The sequence below is a fragment of the Camelus bactrianus genome, chromosome 4 (assembly GCF_048773025.1).
Source record: "Camelus bactrianus isolate YW-2024 breed Bactrian camel chromosome 4, ASM4877302v1, whole genome shotgun sequence".
Lineage (NCBI taxonomy): Eukaryota > Metazoa > Chordata > Mammalia > Artiodactyla > Camelidae > Camelus > Camelus bactrianus.
In genome coordinates this window covers 1,412,049-1,434,169 of record NC_133542.1, presented here as the reverse complement: position 1 = coordinate 1,434,169, position 22,121 = coordinate 1,412,049, and the positions used below count along the sequence as shown (strand labels likewise).

Genomic DNA, 22,121 nt, shown 5'->3' with positions numbered 1-22,121 from the left:
TTCAGCAATAAGCATGGAGAAAAAGAGTGGGGTGATGGTTTAAAGTGGAAGTCAAAGCGGAAGCCCATCTGAGAAATGGTAAAAACGTGCATCTCAATGAATCCGAGTTATGGCGAAAAGAAGGGGGAAGGTTAAGTAAATCTCTATCCACCAGAAAAGACTAGCCAGTCATAAAAAGACAGCAATTTAAATCAAGAAAACTTTTTTGTTTTTTTGGTGATGAAAAACAATGCCATATTTTAAAACAAGGCTTGAGCCATCAACAACACCCTGAGAGTTGTTGAGGAGGAGAACATAAAGCTTCATATAGACATGAAAGTGTTCCAAGTCCACTTCTCGAAAAAACTTAGCCAATCATGTGTCCAGTTGATTTGAAAATCCCGATAAGTAAATAACTCAAAAGTGGGAAAGACATGGTATTAAATAGTGGTAGTGAGCAATGAAATCCAGGAAGTTTATAGCTATATTTCATTGTTAATATAACAAACTGGAAGCAACTGTCTAAACATAGTAACTGGAGGACACATACACACACACACACACACACACACACACACACGCACACACACACAATCTGGAACAGCAGAGAGGTAAAATATGCTAAATTTATCATTATTGAGGAACAGGATCTAATAGGTTATTTCAGTTTTGATAGTGTTATAGGAATACTGGTCCAATTACATATAAAGTTATGAACTTAGAGATGATTTATAAAAATTTAGAGAGAATTTTCATTAAAAGGCAATATAGCTTCCAAATCATTGAAGAGAAAATTAACAATAAAAAAATTAATCAATCCAGCTAATATGGAGTAACAGAGACCATATTTACCACCCTAATATAAACCAAAAAATGGATACAATATATGAAGCAATGATTTTTAAGAGAGGTGAAAACGATCCTCCACTAGGACCCTGTCCTGCCACCACTATACCGAGGCTGCTAGGCCTCCTACTGCCATCACCAATAATGTCCACCAAGAGGTGACATTTCCTTCCTCTGTTCCTACTGCAGAGCCAGTCCTAAGCAGTCCTTTTGCAGGTTTTGGCAGGCGGCTCCCAGAAGTGCTCTCGTGGACCTTGGTCCCTTTTGGCCACCAGCAAAGGGATCAAGGATGAGCAGTGAGCCTCCTTACTCATCCAAGAACTAGGAACCTATCTAATTTCTGAGCAGGGTTTCACTCTTCTCTGCTGTCTGGTACTCTCTGCCCGGCTTCCCGTGTCCCCAGTTTGGGCAGCCTGCACGATGGCCACAGCCCATCAGAATCTGTTCCCCCGCCAAGAGGCAACGCGTGATCTTGAGTAGGGCTCCAGGCCTCTGGAGCAGCGTGGCTTGGACTGCGTCCTGGCCCTGGGTGCGCGAGCTCCATGTCCTTGGTTGAGTCAGTTAACATCTCTAAGCTAAGTTTCTTCATCAGTAAAATGAAGACATATCAATATGGAAAAATAAAGTCAGAATCGGGGGGGAATAAATTTCTAGTGACTGAAGATTTTTTTAATTTTGAATTATACAGCAAAAGACATCATACAAATTTTACTACTTCATAATTCTAAAGGACAGCTTCTACTGTTAAAACTAATGCATGTACATACACACAAACACACGTGCAGACGCACTGACTCTGGCCCACATACATTCCCTACACACACACGTACATGGACTCATGTACCACACACACACATAGCATACACACAACCACACACATCCCCAGGCGCGTGCGCGCACAGCCACACACACACTCACAGTCATGTACCACACAATTCCCCAGGTGCGTGCGTGCGCACACACACGTCATACACACCTTTGGCGTTATTCTAAATCAATTTACAATTGAGGGTCTCAGTGTCCATTGTTTTATCCGCTCAGAAGATCCTGACTTCGGACCGTGAAGCAGGAGCCCCTCCTCTCTGGAGATGGTCTTTGCCACTTACAGTCTCAGTAGAGCCAACATAAATGCCCTGGACCCTTGGAAGTGCAGGGCCAGAGCATACCTGGGAGCTCACATTCTATATATCTAAACATTTTAAGTGCAGTAGGTTCTAAAGTCCTGCCTTTACAAATATATATTCATTATAAGGGGGAAGGCCAGGTTCAAAATTAGAACAACCAGACTCAGGGGAGTCCTGCAAAGAAAGTGAGCGTGTGGGGAGAGCTGATTCCCAGACTCTGATCACTAGCCTGACCCTTTTCTTCCCAATGCTGGGTCCATCCCTTGCCATAAGTGGCCTTGGATGTGCACAGGGGGACACTCAGATTTCACGTCCGGGCTCTGCCTATAACCTCCATGCAAACAGCTGCCCTTTGGCCTCTCTGTGAGTCCTGGGAATCTGAACTCCGGGGAGAGCCGGTGCAGGCACTAGAAATGGGTCAGGGGCTGCTGAGACAGGGCATTCGGCGTCCTGGGTTTCTAGAGCATGGGATGGAGCCAATGACCATGCCCCCTTGGCCTTGCTGACTCCACCCGATGGAGGGCGTGGCCAGAGGAAGTGTCAGGGCCAGGGGAACCTTCTGCAGTGCAGGACCCAGGGCAGCGGGGGGCCCGGGTCTAAGGAGAGAAGCCCTAAGGAAAAGTCTGTGGAGGCTGTAAGGTACCTTCATTCCCATTAATTAAAAAAAACAAAAGCTTACCACAGGCGTGCGGGGGAAGGGTTTTGTTATAACAAGGGAAGGCACTTGCCAAGGTCTGGCCATAGAGGGCTGCTGGGTTTGCCAGGTTGAAGAGGAACCGAGAGGCCGTTTGCCTCCCCTGGGTCTAGACACTGCTTGAATTCTTCCAGGTGACACTTAAATGCAGTGAGACATGGAACTCTCTAAAGTTGTTAAAATATTCATGGTGAGCCATTCAACTCTCTCCTCATTCTTGGCTACGAAAGCACGATAAACACAGGTGGGAATCTCATCAGCCTGTTGGTTGGTTCACTGTCCATCTGGCGCCCCCTCTTGTAGGAGCCTTTATCACATCACCCAGGGCTGACCCATCTCAGGATCACAGCTGATTTTCCACAGGTGGCACCACTTGCTGGTGACATGAAGGAACCATGTTAGCCACCTCCCAAACTCTGAGGCTTCTCCTGGGAGGAGCCTGCAGACACCCAGTCCAGCCTCTGCACAATGATGCTCCTCAGGGTCACTCCCGGCTTGCTGCCCTGGCCTCTAGCTCTGGCCAGAACCTCGCTGAATTGTCGATAAATGTCCCCCATGCACCACGTCTAAGCTTGGGGTCCAGAGGTGACCATGGTTCTTATTTTCTTCCCATCGATGGATTGTTTGATCTTCATGTAATGGTGTTGGCAGCAAGGCCAGTACCGCCCTCCTGAGGCCTCCCTGAGCCGCCTCTGTCTATAACTGTCCTAGCGCCCCAGGGGATCGGGTCTGAAGCCTGGCACTCAGACACGAGGATGACAGCTGGAGAGACAGGAATCCACTCCTGCTGTGGCTTCTGCTGAGGCTCGATGTGGCCATACAAATGGATCCCACAGGCCCTGACTTCACTTGACTCGCTGCAGGGATGCTCCCACACTGCCCCGTTCCCCCCCCAGAGACAGAGGGCTTTCTGCTTGTTCCCGAAGGCCCCACCCCCGAGGGGGCACTGGGTCCAGTGGAGCGTCCAGCCTGGTTCCCCGCCAGCCCTTAGGGCTTTGGTGGGGCCTGGAACGTCAACTACCCTCCCCTTAGGGGCCCGTTTGTCCTTTCCAGCCAACAGACCTAGGTCATAAGCACTTTAACTCACCTGAGGGTGTTTTCCTCACTTCAGGGGCAGTGAGGACGGGGCTTCTTCACACTCCAAGTGCCCCAGGTCTGGATGCAGACAGTCTGGCTCTCCCCCAAGTCCTGCAGTTCCCGGCCACACCTGCTGCTGGTCACAGTCTGGGCTGTGTTCTCTTCCAGGACAAGGGGTGCACTCTGACCCCCGCCCCGCCCCCACCAGCGGTGGCAGAGGCGGCGGACAGGCAGGTGAGCTGGGGCCTGAGACCGTGCCCGCAGATCAGTGCCCCAGAAGCCGCTGGAGACTAGAGGGGCCACGGGGCAGAAGGCAGCATGGGATGGGAGGAGGAGGAAGGTTCAGGATAAGGAGATGAAAGGGGGAACGGATAGCACTGTGAGGACCTCGGCCATGAAAGGGAAGAGAAATCACAGTGACAGCTGGAGCGGTGTCGGCGTTAAAAGCTGCGCGCTGTTTTTTTTTAATTTTATTAATTACCAATATATATTGACAGATTTCTTATTTTATTAAAGATTATGTTCCATGTCATATAACAGGATAGAGTATGTTATTATTTATTAAATAATACATAATAGAAGATATACTAGCATATTATCTTCTGTTTATTTATTAGCAGATAGTATATAATACATATGTAGGTGTTTATATACATAATATATTATTCATGCATCTATATAATATATAACCCATAACAAATAATGTAAGATAATGATTAATATATAATATAACAAGATTACATATCAATAATGATGTAATATTACCCATTGTATGTCTTGGTTCATGACACATTCTCATCTTATTTGCCTGTCAGAAGTATTTATGTATTAAAATTAATATTATAAGACACAGTTATGAACCTATCACCCAGCATCATAACAGGAATATTGACAGTGACATACTGTGTCCTCTTTACCTATCCTGCTCTTGGCCTCTTCTCACAGGAAGTAACCAGCATCCTGAATCCTGGCTTACCCTTGCCTTGTGTTACTTTCACACACACAACATTTAAGATCAGTTAAAACAAATGAACTGCAGGTACATGCAATGAAGTGGATGAATCACACACTCCATGTTAAATTGAAAAAGTAACCCCTAGAAGGTAGCCGATAGTGTGCTATGCTTTTAACTGTGTGTATATATGTCAACTAAACTCACTGAATTAAGAACAACTACAGCTAGAGTCCAGGTGGGAAAGGGACAGATAAAAGGTGAGGTGAGCAGATTTGCTGTAGGTGAGCGAGTTCCTTTCCAGTGACATGTCATTCTCTCTGAAGCAGGAGGCATGACCATCTGCTGGGAGTCAGGGAAGAGAAAGAGGGAAGGTTAGAGGTGTGCAGAGAGCAGAGAATGTTGACATAACTGAGTGATAAGTGGGGAAATGTGCTCACTATAGAAATCCTGGAGGATTGCCTGGCAGCGGCAACATGGTGGGCATTGATTTGTAGTCTTGGAAATCTGTGCTGGGAGAGCCTGCTGCCTGCAGGCTCAGAACAAGTAGAGCTGGGTGAACCGAGATGGAAGTCGGCCTGGTGAGGAACTGAAAAGGTCAAGGCTCAAGGGGGTTTTGTCTGTCATAAAGAGAGTGCTGACTGTGGATGCAGAGCTGGAAGGTGGGGAAGTGGAAGTAAGAGGAACGTGGACAGGCAGGAAAGCAGAGGAGTCAGCGCATGATGCCCCAGTGAGGGTGAAGGAGGGCCAGGGAGGCTGGTGGAGAAGAAGCTGGACGGCTAGAGGTGGGCACTTAAAGGAGAGAGGCTGGACCTGGGGTGGAGACACGCCCGGGTATGAGCCCGGGGGTAGGGTGAATGGGGGGTGGCTGGCTCAGGCTGACGGAGAAGAAGACCCTACAATGACCATACTGGGTGGTGGAAGGAGAATGAACTTTGACGTCTTGATGGTAGGAGGCGAGGCAATACAGAGCTGGTGGTCCAGGTGCTCCTGACTGAGGCAGATGAGCAGGGAGGCCAGGGTGGCAGGCACTGCTAGGAAAGGATCTGGGTTTTCCATGTGCTCCCACGAGGGGAGGAGCAATCATCTGAAGGTGGAAAGTGAGCACAAGGAGGCCAACCCAGGCTCCTGATCAAACGGGGTTTGTGAAGGTGCAAAGCGTCAACTCCAGTGATGGTGGCCCAGGAAGCAGGGACCACGGGTGAAGTGAGGGGGCACTCAGAGAAGAGAGGGAGAAGAGTCTTCTGGGTGTAGGGGGAAGAGAGGCCCGAGGACAAAGGAGCACAGAGGCACAGTGATGAGGATGGACTGGCTCTATGGTGACACTGCAGGGATGGCTGGATCTTTGTCCTGAGGGCTTAGGTTGGGGGGACTACTGGCCTCATGAGGATCCCCCTCTCAGCAGCCTGGACAGAGGCTCTCGCTCCTGAGAGCTGTGTGGCCACCACTGTTCCCGGAGGGGCTCTGCCTCCATCTTCTCTTATCAGACTTTCCTGCCCAGCCCCCGACCGCCAGCCAGGGAGCCTGGGCCTCGCAGCTGTTTGCCGTGGAGGGACACAGGCTCCTCGGAGGAGCAGGCGGATCTTACTTTGCTCCGTAACCCAGGGCCTAGCAAAGCGCCAGCCCATGTGTGGGCCATGTAGGGGCTCGGATACTTACTATACTAACTCAAAGCAGTAGAATTGCAGAGCTGGAGGAAGTGACCACTGAGCTCACAGAGTTCACTGCCCACACCCCCATTCTACAGATGAGGAATCAGAGACCAAGCAGTGAAGCAGCCTTGGCCAAGGTCACGCTGCTCGTAAATGCTGGCCTGTGTCGGGCATGCCAAGTGATGAGCTGCAGTGAAGGGGCTGAGAGGGGGCTCTGGGGCCAGAGAGCTCGGGTTCAAGTCCCAGCTCTGCCATTTATTAGCCGTGTGATTAATGAATGTCCTTACCTTTAAAGTGGAACTCATAGTGGTGCCAACTCATTGGGTTGTCATGAAGACAGCGTTCCTGGAACAGCAGGACAGAGTACTGTAAGGGTTTGCTGTTGCTTTGGTTATGATTATTATCACCAAGTGAACCCTGAAATGAAGAACAAAGGCAGCAAGAATTTTTATTTTAAAGGAGTTTCAAATCCTCTGATGAATGCTTCATTTCATCTATTCAAGTTTTCATTTGACCCTTATTAACAACTACACAATGGATGACTTTTGAGGCAATCTTGCTTCATGTCTTTAATTCTCACTAACGACACAGGCTATTTAACAGGCAGCAGTTTCTTTTCCAGGAAGAGGGACAAAAAGTTAAAAATGACTCAGTGCCTCTCGGTCCCCAGTGAGTTGGTTGTGACCTGTCAACCCAGCTTTGGGGAAGTGCCCGCTCCCCCTGGGCCCACTGAGCTGCCCCACAGCCTCCAAGGGGTGCCGTACCCCCACACGAATCCAGTCTCTTGGTTCCTATCTTTGCTTCAGATCCCTCAAGGACTGCCCATGCCCCAGGGCCCCATCTGCCCCACCAGCCTTGGCTGCTGGACTCCAGGACACCATCCTGGGTCTCAACCATCCCCTGTTCCTATGACCGCCCCACTACTCTACATTTTGTCCTTCAAGTGTGGGCTTCTGTGGCTCGCCACACAGCAGGGGTCTCCCCGTCCTCCACCTTGGGTAACTGCATCGTCCTGCACGGTGCCTAGGGAACCCGTGTGGAGGCAGGAAGAATACAGAACAACAGGTGCTCAGAGGGGCTGCCTTTCCCACTGCAGGGGCCCTAGAGGGCTTTCTCCCAGCTGGTTATTCACAGGCGCTGAAGCTGTGGAATCTCGATCTCACCAATTTAAAGGGCATCATCACTAATTACAAAAGCAATCATTTCTTCAGTAGCAAAAAGAGAAAAGACTTTGTGTTCCCCACCTCCAACTGTTTTCCTCCACCTTCAGATGTTTCTCATCTCTGGGCAAGGGTAGAATGCAACTCACAGAATATTATTTTTCAATGTCTTTTCCCACTCTGAAGATTGCTTTCCCAGAACCGATGAAGGCTACAATGGTTTAGCTTCCCTGGACTGAGGATTCAGAGGCCTGGGGGGAAGGGGGGAGGGGGAGGTGAGATAACTCAGCAATATTGAACCTAACAGAGACATTAAAAGGTTCCATTCTAAACAGAAAGGAAGCAGGATGCTATAGAAACAGGAAAACCATAGTTGGAAATGCAATAACGAGTTGCAAGAGAATAAACATAAAGATGTAAAAATGAAAAAGGACATCAAAATAAAAAAAGTTGGGAATGGGAGAGGGGAGCAAGAATATGTAGATTTTTTTCTTTCTTTTTTTTCTTCGTTATTCTTAGGATGTGTTGGAGCCTACGTGATTATCAGTCTAAAGGAAATAGATATAGTAATGGGCTGATATATTTGAAGAATAAGGTAAGCACAAATCAAAAGCATACAATAGAGTCGCAAAAAAAACAAAAAGAAACAAACTCAAGATGGCTTAAAGACTTAAATATTAGACACGACACTATAAACTTCTCACAAGAAAACATAGGCAAAACATTATTTGACATACATCTCAGCAATGTTTTCGTAGGGCAATCTAAGCAACCCAAGCAACAGAAATAAAAGCCAAAATAAATAAATGAGACCTAATTAAACTTATAAACTTTTGCACAGCAATAGAAACCATAAGTAAAACTAAAATACAACCTATGGAATGGGAGAAAATATTTGCAAAAGATGAGACTGACCATGGCTTAATTTCTAGACTATATAAATAGTTCATACAACTTAATAAGAAAAAAATAAACAACCAAATCCAAAAATGGGCAGAACAACTAAACAAGCAATTCTCCAATGAAGACACACAGATGGCCAATAGGCATATAAAAAATGCTTAATATCGTTCAATTATCAGAGAAATGCAACTCAAAACTACAATGTTATCATCTCACACCAGTCAGAATGGCCATCATTCAAAAGTCCACAAACCATAAATGCCGGAGAGGCTGTGGAGAAAAGGAAACCCTCCTACATTGTGGGTGGGAATGTAGTTTGGTGCAGCCACTGTGGAAAACAGTATGGAGATTCCTCAAAAGACAAAAAAAAAAAAAAAAAAAAGACTTATCACCTAATCCAGCAATCCCACTCCTGGGCATATATCCAGAGGGAACCTTCATTCCAAAAGATACCTGCACCCCAATTTTCACAGGAGCACTGTTTACAATGGCCAAGACATAGAAGCAACCTAAACATTCACTGACAGATGACTGGATAAAGATGTGGTATTTAGATATAACAGAATATTACTCAGTCATAACAAAGAAGGAAATAAGGCCATTTACAGCAACATGGATGGAAATGGAGATTATCTCACTAAGTGAAATAAGTTAGACAAAGACAAGTATCATATGATATCATTTATATGTGGAATTTTTAAAAACATGATACAAATGGACTTATCTATAAAACAAAAAACAGACTCACAGACTTATAAAACAAACTTAGGTGTTTGGGATTAACAGATACAAATTACTATATGTAAAACAGACAAACGACAAGGATTCACTGTAGAACACAGGGAAGAATATTCAGTATCTTGCAACCTATAATGGAAAAGAACCTGAAAAAGAATAGACTATGTATATGTACAACTGAATCACTATGCTGCATACCTGAAACTAACAAAACAGCTGTATAACTGAAACTAACAAAACATTGTAAATCAATCACATTTCAATTTAAAAAAAATTGATAAGCTCTAAATACCTTTATTCAAAGAAAATCTTGAACCCTTCCCTCTTACAAAATTTAAAATGGGTAGCTTGAGCAGGACCAAATTATACTGGATGGGCAGTTACATATCTTCTCCAGCACGTGGCCCATGTTACACACACATCGTGTTTTCCTACAGGTAAGAACAGCCCTGACTGCACAGCGAGCGACTCTTTCTGGGACAAGGGCCTCTGTGGCAGTGGCCTCCTTGTCACCGCTCCATCTCACCAGGAGGCCAGGGTTTTCAGAGGGGAGGGGACATAGAGCTCATACACTTCAAATTGACTTCCCGAAAAAACTATGGAAAAACCAAATTCACCTGCAGTGTGGGAAACATGAGCAGGGCCCCTAAGCAGACCGACAAGCCCAAAGTAAGATGGCCCGATGTTCAGATTGGAACCAGAACAAAGACCACCTGGCCCCAGTTAAATGACCACCACCTCACCTGCAATGAACTGCTCGTACTCAATGTCAGGGATGTTTCTGTTGAGACTTGGGAGGTCAAAGGAGTCGGACCAGGGATCGGGGCTCTGCCAGTGGTAGAGGTGGCCCCAAGGGAATTGCACCAGTACCGGCTCTTCCATCTTCAGCAGGGTCTTCAGGAGGAAGGCAATGTGGATGCAGACGTTCCTACGGAGGTTGAAGCCCTCTGGAGGGTTGAAGTCACACAGAAGGTACCTGGCAGGGAGCAAAGGAGAGCGGGTCTTCAGGGCCAGGCCTCTGCACAGGAATCCAGGCTTAGATAGAACAGATACAACGGGAATCCCTGCACAGCCCATGGCCTAGACTCCAGACACATTCAGCAGCTTCTGGTTTGTAAAGTGGAGGCACTGCCCACCCATCTCCATGTGGCCAATTACTTCAAGTCCGGGAGCAGTTGCGGAAGACATCTTGGCATCCGTCTAACACCACTAAGCACCCGACTAGCATCTGAGCACCCGTTCTCCAGGGGCTCTCAAACTTCTTGTTCTACAGAACCCTATACACTCTTAACAATTACTGAGAACTCCAAAAGGCTGCTATTTATGTGAGTTTAATCTATCAATATTTCCTGTGTTAGAAGTTAAACAAGAAGTTAGAAAAAGTGTATGAATTCACTTAAAAATATTAACAATCTACTGTATGTTACCATTAATACTCTTAAACAAAATATAATTCTATTTTTCAAAAGAAAAATCATTAGTGAGAAGAATAGCAGTGATTTTAATTTCTGCAAATCTCTTTTGGACTGGTGAGAGCTGAATTCTCCTATCTGCCTCTGCATTCCCTGTTTTGTGATATCGCAGGCCAGGTTTTCCCTGGAAAACCCCGCAGGAACTCGGGAGAGCAAGAGTGTGCAAAAGGCAGGTGACATCCCGGCGTTTCTATGAAAATGGTCTTGCACCTCAGGGGCCTTGGATACACTTTGATAACTGTTGCCCTATCCAAGGCGAGACTCTTCTACACAAGAGCCAGGCAAGGGTCCTGGATTCTGTAATGAGTTACCGCCACCACACCCCTCCCTTCTCTGTGTGTTTCTCACAAACTCCATTACTGCAGATGAGGATGTAATCCTCAACTGGGGCCTCTAATCCCAGAAGACTGCTAACTTCAAGAGGGAGGGTCCCATCTACCATCCCTACACCCCGCATAGTTTATTTTGAGTCAAGCCTTAGATAACTGCTTATCGGCACTGACCCTTGTGTCTTATTCCTGAGGTTGACTGAAGGAACCAACATCTGGATGGAACTGAAATTTCCCTGCAGATAAACAAGACTGATAAGCCACCCCATTCCAACATCTGATTCTGGGGCTCTTCAAAACCCGGGTAAGGCCCCGCTTCATCTAAGATGGGTCCTCCGCCTGCCCTTCCCGGGGGGTTCTGGGAGGCCGCGGCCACCAAGGGCGACCCAGACTCGCGGCCCCAGCCCCAGGGCCTGAGGGGGAGGAAAGCTTGAGGCTGTGCCCAAGCCCTGCCCCGCCCCGCCCCAACACGCTCCCCGGCATCACAGCCCTCCCCGGCCACCGCCCCAACCCCGATCCCACCCCGGTTCATGTCCGCCGGCCCCGCCGACGGCGCGGACGTACGTTTACCGTCTGTGGGACGCCGCCCCAGACAGGATGTCGGCCGCCGACTGACCAGGCCAGAACTAGTCGCCCGGCCGAGCAAGCCGCCATCCCCAGCAGCAAGCACCGCCATGGTCCCGGGCAGCTGCACATTTCCGGAGCCCGCTACCCGCCCCAGAAGCGCACGCCGGCCCGCGCAGAGCGTGGCGCCTGTAACCATGGCAACTCCGCGGGGCCCTCCCCTAGCGCTTGCGTCGTGCGTCCTCCCGAGTCTAGTTGTGCGAGGGCAGAACTTGCGGAGCCAATGGGAGCCAGGGCGCAGCTAGGATGGGTTTGGGCGGAGGCTTATGGGACAGCTGGGCGGGGTCGGGGAGGGCAGGGCCGCGCGGAAGTCCTGACCTGCAGGTGGCGCCGGCCGGAGGCTGGGGCGTTGCTGCCACCAGTGGGCGGGGCAGCGGGGCAGCGGGGCGGGGGCACCCTCACCTGTCCGTGTGTGGGGATCAGCCTGGGCTCCGTGGCCTCCGCTTGCACCGGACGTGGACCCAGGCTACCGGTGGGCAAGATAGAGGACTGAGCCCAGGCACGCACGGCTGGCCAGGTAGGGCACCTGAAGTGCAGAACCGCCAGGCCCGCTGCCGGCCTTGAATACGCGCTGCTAGGCAGTTTCCAAGAAGACGGGATCTGTCATAAGAGGGGAGGTAGGGCTTGGGTGCCAGATGTCGGGTTGGGTGCAGTCTCACAGGAGAGCCACGGTGAGAGGGCACAGAGCGGCCCCTGTGTTGGCGGGGCTAAGAGTTTGGGGTATAGGGTCGGGGTGGTGTGTGCCTTTCTCTGTGGTCTCCTCACTCCAGAGCAAGGGGCTCTGCTTCCCCCCTCCCCTCACTGCACTCCCTGCCTTCCCCAGCACCACCTGGGGTGTGGTCATGTCGAGGCAGGGAAGGCCCAGGGAAGGGGCTCATTCAGGGGCAGGGGCCACTCTGCAGGGATGCTGGACCTGACAGCAATGCAGTGCTTCGGAACTCCCCTGGGCTGGGTTTCTAACCAGTGGGATGGAAGGGCCTTTCCTTCCTGGGGTGCATTTGGGGGAACTAGATACGTCATGAATGTCAGCCCTGAAAATGGAGGCTGCGCTACATCCATTCTTGGAAAGAAAAATCAGGCCCTTCCATCCCAGGTGACTCAGAAAGTCAGTCAGCAATGTTCGGGGTCCCCAGTTTAGGCTTTCAATTAGAGCTGAGCGGCTCAGGAAGCCAGATCCCTGTCCGTGGCTCCAGGAGTAGGCTTTCTGCTGGGGAACAGGATCCTCACAAACACCTGTGTCTTTGTGGGTCACTCCCCTCTGACAAGCTGGGAGGCAGGGTGCAGTTGTGGGAAATCGTGTTTCCATGAGGAGAGGGCCACCAAGTGGTGGGGGCACAGGATACAGTGAGAAAGAGCCCCGCAGCCTTTCTGGAATCAAAAAACTGGCAAATGTGAAAAAGTGCATAATTTGTTTTATTGAACAGGCTGCTTATGTACGTTTGGAGGGCCAGGTTCAAGGACTCTGCATCCCTCCAGGACAATAGCCTCAAGAGAAGAACAGACAGAGCAGGAAGAGATGTGGGGTTTCTCCCAGGAATGAGGCAGAACAGGGATTTCTGCAGATTTGCAAGGAGACCCCGACCGCTGAGCACCGGGTTACAAGCCCACGTGACCCTTGTCGTGTTTGGCTTGGGCTCTGGGTCTGGCCTGATCATGTATTCTTCCAGCTGAGTTCCAGAAATTCAGAGGGTAGACTTAGAGAGGCTGCGTTTAGAACCCGGTGTGGAGACGGAGGGTCCTTTATCCTGAGTCCCCTCAGCCTAATCACTGTAGCTGAGTTCCAACACCACCCAGGCCCCCAGGGTGGCCGTGGAGGGAGAGCAAGCCTGGCAGGTGACCCAGGGGTCCCACTGCTGTGCCCCTCCCTTATCTTTGTTCCCTTTCACCCCGGAAGGTGTGATTGTCTCATGTCATGGTGACAAGCCATCTCTCTTCTCTGTCAGGTGGGATCCCCACCCCTGCTCATCCTTCTTTCTGCATGGATGCTGAAGGACCAGGCTCACTTGAAGTTCTGAGTTTGAGCAGTAAGGTGGAAACAAATAAACCAATGGAAACAAAGAAACAAGTCATTGTGGCAAAGCTCCCCACCACAGAGAAGCTGCCCTGAGTGGAAGGGAGGGTGTGGGCATGCCCATTTGTTTCGTGTCTCCCAGTGCTCTTCGCTTTCTTATTGCAGACCTGCATGGTTACAACAAAATGATCTGCAAAACTGAAAATATTTACTCTCTGGCTTTTACAGAAAAGGCTGACCAGCCTCTGGTTCCCGTACCGGTCAACTGATTGGAGTACCTTTCCAGTTTGGAAACATCTGGGCAGGCCCAGGTTTGCAAAATTCTTTAAGAGTAGTTATGGAGTTTTGCTTCTAAACATTTTTATGGCTGTATACTTCTGAGCTGAGGTTGTGCTGCGTAATTCTGAGCCGGGATTTTCTCAAACTGTTTCTTATTTCTTATACCGGACACCCCTAAATTCCAAGGGGAATGGGATGTTAAGGAAGCCATGGAGTTTAGGAAAAAGATACAGATTTCATTTCCATTTAAGCATCGATGTATCTCCATCCTAGGCAGTATCAGTTCTGTGGTATTGATAGGGGAACTAAATAGCAACCAAATTTATAGAAAATAGTGGGTCATTGGGTACACAAGTTCTTCTTTTCAACATTTTTGTAGTGTTTGCAGTTTAAGATGACCGTTCCTGAGAAACAGGCAGCCTCTTAGAATGAAATAGCATTTTCCCTGAACCATACTCAATTTTTATTTCGTAGACAGCAGGAAGGGCAATCACACATCCAACACTTGGGGACCTCAAAGATAAAACGTAACTTTCTGGGAGCACACTCCCCCCGTCTCCCTCTGCTCTTTTTACTGTCCCATTGTCCCTGAAGTCTCTTTTGTATCTTCTGCTCATGACTCCAGTAACTCTTCCTTCTCGTCCCTCAGCTGGTAAGTTTACTTTTCTACTTTGACCAAGCAAACTGAAGCCAACAGAAGAGAACTTTCACCAGCAACTCCCAGCACATCCGCTCGCCTTCTGATGTCTGTGACCTCTCTCTCGCTGCCCCACCTCTTATTACAGGTGACATCGAAAGCCAGATCATCCAAAAGTCACCAGGGGTCCCATCCATACAATCTTCTCCGGGCTGTCACTCCCACATCCATCCTCTCTGTCACTACCTCATCTATTTTGTTCTCCTGCTAGTTGGCTCCTATCAGTATATAAAAGTCCATCCTCTTAAAAGAAACAAACAGCACTCCTTGACTCTAATTGGCCCCCACCAATTGCCACCCCATGTCTTTGCAGCAAATCTTTAATGAGTCATTTAAACTCACTGTCTGCATATTCTCTTGAGCCATTCCCTTTTGCACCCACTCTGGCTTTTTCCCTGATCCCTCGCTCTATGGAAACTGCTCTGTCAAGGCCATCAGTGACCCCACGTTGCTAAATATAGTGGTCAGTTTTTAGTCTTCATCATGCGTGGCCCTTTGGCAGCATTTGACCCAGCTCTTCCATTTCTCCTCCCCCGAGTTCCTGCTTCACTTGGCCTCCAGCCCATCGCTCTGCTTTCGATCCACTGGCTGGTCTTTTGCCAACGTCTCCTCTTTTTTCCAAATATTTACTGCGAATGTGCCTCGGAGTTGGGTCCTGGGTCTCTCCTCTATCTCACTGCTATACTTTTGGTGGAAGCAACCAGACTTGGAAATTGACATGCCATCAATTTCTCGGTTTGTCCAAAACTCCCTGATTGGCCTTTTCCATTTGGAACTCTCTCCCTGATACTCATATTCTTTTTCTTTCATTCATCTTGCTTTCACATTCATACATATGTTCTACTGTGTAAATTACTTTTCAAATTTTGAATCAGTCCATACATATCATGTGAAATGCTCAGATCTCTATTATTTCCACTAAGATGCTTATTCTACCTTAGAACCTTTCTGCATTTCTGTATTTATGTCAATAAAGTGAATAGTATTTCTACAAGCCTCATAGATAAACAGTGTGTTTGTTTGGGGCTACTATGTAACATGAAATAATGATACATCAACATAGTCCTTTTTCATTTAATTTTATGTAACACCAAGATGAGGTTTTTGCACTGAAGACTGTTTCATTGAAATTTTACCTAAGTTATGGACAGTCAGTTTATGTGAAAGCCCTCATTTCTCCCCTTTTCTGATATATTTTCCATTTGGCTATTATAACATATACCTTGGCATGAAATAAAATTCCAAATCCATTCACATAATAAAATTAATACATTTAAATTATATTTTTTAATGTTAAAAAGAAAGAAAAAATACCCCAGACTCCTCTACCTATTAGGCATTTCTGTGGCAATATCTAATAGACTCCTTAATCATGACATTGAAGAACTGAGCTGATTCCAGCCCCTTTCCACCTGCTCAGCCCCATCTTGTCCCATCCCCTGTGGATGGAGAAGACATCCATCCCATTTTCCAGGTCCAGATGTTGGAACCATGTTCTCTTTCTCTCTTTCTCTTACACACACACAGACAGCAAATCCAGCTTGTTAGAAAATTCTGGCTACTCTGAATTCATTAACCACGTACTCCCTGTTCCCCACCCTCCTAGGAGCCACCTTCAACCCCTTGTTGGACACCAATTAGCCTACTTCTTCCATCTTTGCTTTTCTACAATCTCACCCACACAGAGTCAGAGGGAGCCTATAAAAGCATACATTGAGGGGGTGGGTGTAGCTCAGTGATACAGTGCATGCTTAGCATGCATGAGATCCTGGGTTCAAACTACAGCACCTTCACTAAAATAAATAAATTAAACTCCTCCCAAGAAAACCCAAAAAAATAGCATAAATTGGACATCACCCATCCCATCAAAACTCACTAAAAGGGTCACCATTCCATTAGGAACCAAAGTCGTCCCAAAGTCTTCGAGGACCCGGCCTGCTCTGCCTCTCCGCCCACACTCTCCCCATCACTCGGGGCCTCTGGCTCCGGCTCTTCCTTCTTCCTCCGGATCTATTCTGCTTCAAGTTCATTACTCCTTGAGATCTGCCAGGATTGCCTTATTCCCTCCTGCCTGCCTCCCACCCCACCACCATCACCTGAGTTTGCTCATATCACTCTTATTTTTCCCCAAGCTCTTGCTACCCCCATCATGTTGCCTGTTTTCTCTGCTAAAACTCTGAGCCCCCAGTGATGGGGAGTCGTGTCTATTTTGTTGACTAATAAAGCCCAAGAGCCTTGGGAATGGGTATAGTTACTAGATTCCCATAAGTAGTAGGAGCTTATACAGATTTGCTGAATGAATGCAGAGGTCCTGGTCCAATTCGATGGAGCACTTCTGTGTCCTGCTCAATGATTAACTCTCCTTTCCTCCTGAGAGAGGGTGACCACTTCCTTGGTGACCAAAGGCAAGATCTATTTTCTTTATGCTCTTAACCTTAGGCGGGGAGACTGGGGGATCTTCATTTATATTTTAAAATTTGATTCACTCTGCAGTTTGTCTCCTGTCTATGTATCCTTTTGAGAAACCGTTTATGAGTGATCATTCTTCCATCACATTGAACAGGATCCAGGGGGAAGTACCAAGCCTGTCCCATCGGCCATCCTGTGTGTCATGTCCTGTGACCCAGTAGATGCTCAGCACGTAAGTGAACCAACAGGAGTGAGTGAAGAGATGGGAACATCTCACTATTGTGGTGGCTGCACTCTGTCCGATGCCTTGAGATTTGGGGAAGGGTTTAAAACTGCGGAGGCGAGATGTCAGGTCCTCTGTGCTCTTCCTGAGTGCCCTGGCCTTACCCATTCCCCCAGCCCCCTCTGGGCAGCCAAGCCCAGGAGCTGGGCCACCGGCGATTGTGCTGATCAATAATCCACCTCACCCAAAGTCCGGGGGTAAGAGCGGCCAGCACAACTGGTTGTAGACTCTGAAGTCAGGTCCTTGGAGGAATTCCTCACTGAACAATGTTTTGGACCTTTTATTTTTCTCTATAGCCTCCAGCTGAAGAAACAGATTGCCTTAGGTACATCAAAGGTGAGGACACCTACTATCCCCATGGAGCCCAGGTGGGGCTGCGAGTCTGCTGTTTGTACAGCCGGTGGGCTCGTGTTGCTTTGGGCATCCCTGTGCCTGAATTCCTGCAGTACACTCGGTGGTAAGAACGGGGGTGCCTGGCAGGGAGGGAAGCGGGTCGGGGGACTACACAGCTGGGGAGACGTTAACCTGTGGTGAGCGGGAGCCGGCTGATGCATGGAATCTCGGTGCAGGGAACTCTCCAAACTCAGAGAGGTTCCCACTCCCGCAGGTTCCCTTTGATCAGGGTGCTAGGCTGTCAGCACTGCAGGGTCCCTGTGAGGATCATAGTGCCTTCAGGCAGTGGGAAGTGAGGGGTCCAGTGGCAATTAAATTAACTGTGCACCCAAAGCCAACCCCCGTCTCTTTCAGCCTGTTTCCTAATCTGCAAAACTGGAATGATGTTAACCATCCCGCAGGTTTGTTGATGGGCTGGGACACACTAGACTGCCAGGAGCTGGAATTCCTCTGTGCCCTGATTGTTATCCTTCCTTCACACTATTTACTCTCACAATTTCAGTCTCTCTGTCTCTCTCTCATTCACTTGTAACTTTCTCTCCTGCTCTGGTTTCATTTGATTCCCACCATCCTCCCAATCCCCAGATGAGTGAAATTAATTTCTGTGTGTCAGTTCCAAATTCCTGGGAAAGATGCTCTGTCCCCTCTGGATTGGTTGTCCAACCCATCAGTTGCAGTCAGAGGAGTGAGTCCCTCTGTGACCAGAGGAGGGTCTCTGCCCAGCCCCCCAGCCACCACTGTGGGAGCACATAGCTCTCCGAGGAGGAGGTACTGGCTGTGACTTGGTGTCACTAAGTGTGAATTTATCTCTCCTCTTGCCCCACCTTCATCCTCCTAAACAAAGATGAAAATTAAACACTCCCGAGATTTGTGTCATGGAACACTCAGGGTGGGGGCTAAGAGGGCTGGATTCCCTGCTGAGTGTAAGGGGCTACAGTGACTCCCCAACGAGAGCCTGTAAAGGAAACAGCACCGGCCCCACCGGACACTTAGGGCGCTGAGTCTGCGTGACATTGAGCCAGGCTTCTGACCACAGCTCAGGTGTCTGGTCCGACTGGTTAGTCTTTGAAACCAACCAGCTTTGGATTCCTCAATCCCTCCCTGAGGTTTTACCTGAAACACAAGCTTCTGTATCTCTGAAGACAGATGATGAGGACCCTTCACGTAAGGCATTTGCACTGCCCTGTGCGGGAATTTGTGCTGCACGGTCTGCCCGGCGAGCTGACCATAGTTCATATTTTACTGATCTTAGAAATAGTCTGGTTTCCTGATGCACTGTTTCACTGAACAAGCAACAGAAGCCACCTCTGGCTGATAAAAACCAAAAAGGGACTTAATGAAAAGATACTGGGAGGGTGCATGGAGTGGCCCAGACCAGAGCCGACCCTGGGGCCGTAGGAGATGTTGGGGAGCCACAGGCACCAGGCTGCGCAGGGTGCTACCGGGCCCCCTGCTGCCCCAGCAGGGACCCCCCTCCTCCTGACACTCCACCTCACTGCATGTTCATGTCCCGGCAGGGCCAGGTCACACTGAAGCCACCAGCACACACCTCAATGGGGGAGTTGGCCCCTTCTCAGCTGAGGGCGTGCCTGGTGTGGGGAGAGGCCCAGTTAGAGGAAGACGGTTCCCCTACTGTTCCGAGTTAATGCGCAAGTCAGTGCCCATCACTCAGGAGAGCCGGGCTGGTCTGACCTCATTGTGGTGACTAGGCCGTCTGAGTTCACGTATTACTTTTTAGGTTGGAAGGCCCAAGAGGGAGAAAAAGTGGAGGTTCTAGTACTTATTTTATATTTCCCATGTACCAGGTGCGGTATGCAAGCCACTTCAGACAAGGCCCATAACAACCACATTAATAGGCCACGGAGAAAGTCGTGCATTCAGGTCTCTGCAGCCCCGAAACGCGTGTCCTCATCAGTTCCGTAGTTACCAGTGGAAGTTGTAGGGATTTATGGGACTGTGTGCTCCTGTGGGGGCTGGGATGTGTGTGTTTAAATCCACATCTTCAGAAACTCGGCTAGAACCACAGCCACTGATTGTCTGCATGGAGGCAGAGGAGGGGAGGCTTCCAGCCTCTGGTCCAGCTCGTGTGGAGCTCAGAAATTGCTCCTTCTGTCCTGAAAACAACACCAGAGCTGAGGGAGCTGAAAACCCACTGCTCTTCTTAGATCCACAAGAAAACTGAGGGGGAAAGCTGCTCCCAACCCAGAGAGGCAGCCGGGCAGGCTTGGAGAGTCACAGCTCCCAGGGCAGAACCCGCTTTTGTAAGAAACTCGGGGGCAGGCCGATTTAACAGGTCCCTGAGGCCAGCTGGAAACTCAGCGTGGGGAAGTCTGAGTGTGACAACTTCAGGGGGCCAGTCAGAGGGGCCCCCTGCTCTTTTTCATGCATTTTACTTCGAGGACAGTACCCTGTTCTCAGAGTGAAAATCATAGGAAAACTCCTCATGCTTCCTGCCAGGAAAGGATAAAATAACTCTAATGAAATACACCCAGAACATTCTCTTCCATTGTGGGGGGTTGTGTTTTTTTTAAAATGAGAAATTATTTTACCAGAGCCTAACCAGCCTGGGGGAAGGGAAATCCCTTCTGTCTCACCCAAATTGGGGTGAGGGGAATGAGACACACTTGTGGAGGTCACAGCGCAGGGCACAGGCTCAATGAGAACTAATCACAGGAGTATAGATGCCCTGCTCTGTTCCGCTACCCCAACACCTAACCTCCATGTCAGTAGGGCCTCTGTGTAATAACAGGAATAAAATTAAAAGAAGTTAATGTCTCAGGAGTGTCTAGGGAAAACCCAAAGATAGCGGGCAGATGAAAACAAGGACACACAGGCAGCTTTAGCCTCTCACACCAATGGCTGTAGCAAACTACACACAGCCCATCCCAGTAGATAAACAGAAAACCTCACAGAAAAAACTATTTATTTTGGTTCTCTTACCCAGTGCACTCCATGGTGCATCCTCACCTAGAATTGAGTGGAAGCAAGTCCATCTCAGAAGGGACATACCTGAAGAGGAATGGCATTCCAGACTCTGAAGGGCAGAGAAAGCACCAGCCTGGGTTAGAGAAAGGTGAGGGGTGGGGTAGGGGGTGGGCTGCCTTCTTCCCCAAATAAGGAACCTTCCTGAGGCCAGCACCGTGGGAGGGAGGGCCATGGGGTGGAAGCAGCCAGACTTCTTCCTGAGAAGTGATAGGATGCCTCCAAGGGACCATTCAGGTGCCCATTCAGGTGTCTTGACGGTGGGAGCCAGTCGGTCTGCCTCAGAGCCCAGGACTGAGGTGGGCGCAGAGCAGGCCGGTCTTACTTGGCCGGATCAATTTCACTTCTCCGAAACCCTGTGTAAAACATGAAGCGTGGTCGACCTGGTGAGCACAGCTCTGCCCTCAAGACCGGTTTCAACTCCTCTCTTCCCAGAGAACAGCATCTCTGAGCCCGTCCTGGGTGACCTCACAGAGATCACCCTAGTGGCCCAGGCTAGAGACCGGGAACATGTACCTTCCTGCAGCCAACCCCAGACGTCCACTGATGCCTCATATACTGGCAAAGATGTGAGTTCCTGTGCATTGGTCTAACAGCAGAGACTCTGCCACAGGCCCAAGAGGTGGTGTGTGGGACAAGCAGGGGTGCAGGAGTGTACGCAGTGCAAAGGTGTAAGTGGTGGCAGGGGTGCAGGGGCTGTGGAGGGTGCAGGCAGTTCAGGGGATGCGGGGGTGCAGGCAGTGAGGAAGGGCAGAGAGTGGCAGGGGTGCAGAGGTACAGGGAGTGTAGGGGTGCAGGAAGGTGCTCAGGCACGTGGCCAGGGTCAGAAGGCAAGTGCACATCCTCGCAGTCAGCCTGACCCCGGGAGATTAGTGCAATGGTCTGGGGTGGCGGAGGGGGCGGCGGCGGCGGCGGCGGCGGCGGCGGCGGCGGTGGGTGGGAGGCTGCCCGGGCAAGCCGGTCGATTTCTTCTCTTCCCTGCAGCCTGGCCTGGGGGGGCGATGGCCGCCGGAGATTCGCCAGATGTTGGACTCCAGGTAAGCTTGCTCCTGGGTGGTGGGGCGGTTAGGTCAGGGGGCGGTGGCAGCGGCAAGTGGGCGGAGCGGGGCTGCCCCTGGCGAACTGATGGAATAGCTGCCTTCTCCAGGCTGCCGGGCCTGGGAGCGGCCTCTGCTGCCCCAGGTCGCTGCACACACCTGTCCCACTCAGCAAGCTGAGTGGGGAGTGGAGGCGTTGTCGTTAAGGTGCAGGGCCCACGGGGATATGGGGGCTGCCGCACAGAAGCCGGTCAATTCGCTCCGCTCTCCCCCGCGGCGGAGCCAGGGGCGGCTTCTGCTGCCGTAGAGGCGGGACGCCGGTCTCCAGGTGAGCTTGGTCCTGGGAGGCGGCGGCGGCGGCGGCGGCTGGGGGTTGGGGTCCGTTCCAGGGAGCTGCTCCATTTCTTCTCTCCCCCGCGGCCTGGCCTGGGGGCGACCTCTGCCGCCAGAGATTTGCCTGAGGTCCGACTCCAGGTGAGC

At 49.8% G+C, this 22,121-nt stretch overlaps 1 protein-coding gene and 1 long non-coding RNA gene across 8 annotated transcripts; one reads left to right on the top strand and one right to left on the bottom strand.

The window, feature by feature from the left end:
• Nucleotides 1–4,022: 4,022 nt before the first annotated feature.
• LOC141577419 (GDP-fucose protein O-fucosyltransferase 2-like) lies at nucleotides 4,023–11,619 on the bottom strand. 7 transcript variants are annotated; one of them, XM_074361460.1, is made up of 6 exons: nucleotides 11,491–11,613; nucleotides 11,101–11,162; nucleotides 9,869–10,101; nucleotides 7,569–7,735; nucleotides 6,612–6,741; nucleotides 4,023–5,703 (listed from the first exon to the last, which is right to left on the bottom strand). In XM_074361460.1, the coding sequence occupies exons 1-4, from the start codon at nucleotides 11,578–11,580 to the stop codon at nucleotides 7,728–7,730; spliced, it is 393 nt and encodes a 130-aa protein (XP_074217561.1). In that variant the 5' UTR covers nucleotides 11,581–11,613; the 3' UTR covers nucleotides 4,023–5,703; nucleotides 6,612–6,741; nucleotides 7,569–7,727. The 7 variants fall into 7 exon arrangements, 5 of the variants coding, with proteins under 5 accessions (XP_074217561.1, XP_074217560.1, XP_074217557.1 ...); XM_074361459.1 differs by having other exon boundaries at nucleotides 6,612–7,735; XM_074361456.1 differs by lacking the exon at nucleotides 7,569–7,735.
• A 232-nt stretch (nucleotides 11,620–11,851) lies between these two features.
• On the top strand, nucleotides 11,852–14,595 carry LOC141577349 (uncharacterized). Its single transcript, XR_012506221.1, has 3 exons — nucleotides 11,852–12,067; nucleotides 13,494–13,872; nucleotides 14,490–14,595. It is a non-coding gene; the product is annotated as an uncharacterized LOC141577349 (long non-coding RNA).
• The last annotated feature ends 7,526 nt before the right edge of the window (nucleotides 14,596–22,121 follow it).

Excerpts from the sequence above, each read along its gene's own strand:
- LOC141577419 (XM_074361456.1), bottom strand. The coding sequence starts at position 11,580 with ATGGCGGCTTGCTCGGCCGGGCGACTAGTTCTGGCCTGGTCAGTCGGC. Across the intron at positions 11,163-11,490 it reads GCGTCCCACAGACGGTAAAC|GGAAATTTCAGTTCCATCCA; the intron begins GTACGTCCGCGC and ends GTTTATCTGCAG. Across the intron at positions 10,102-11,100 it reads CTCAGGAATAAGACACAAGG|GTACCTTCTGTGTGACTTCA; the intron begins GTCAGTGCCGAT and ends GCTCCCTGCCAG.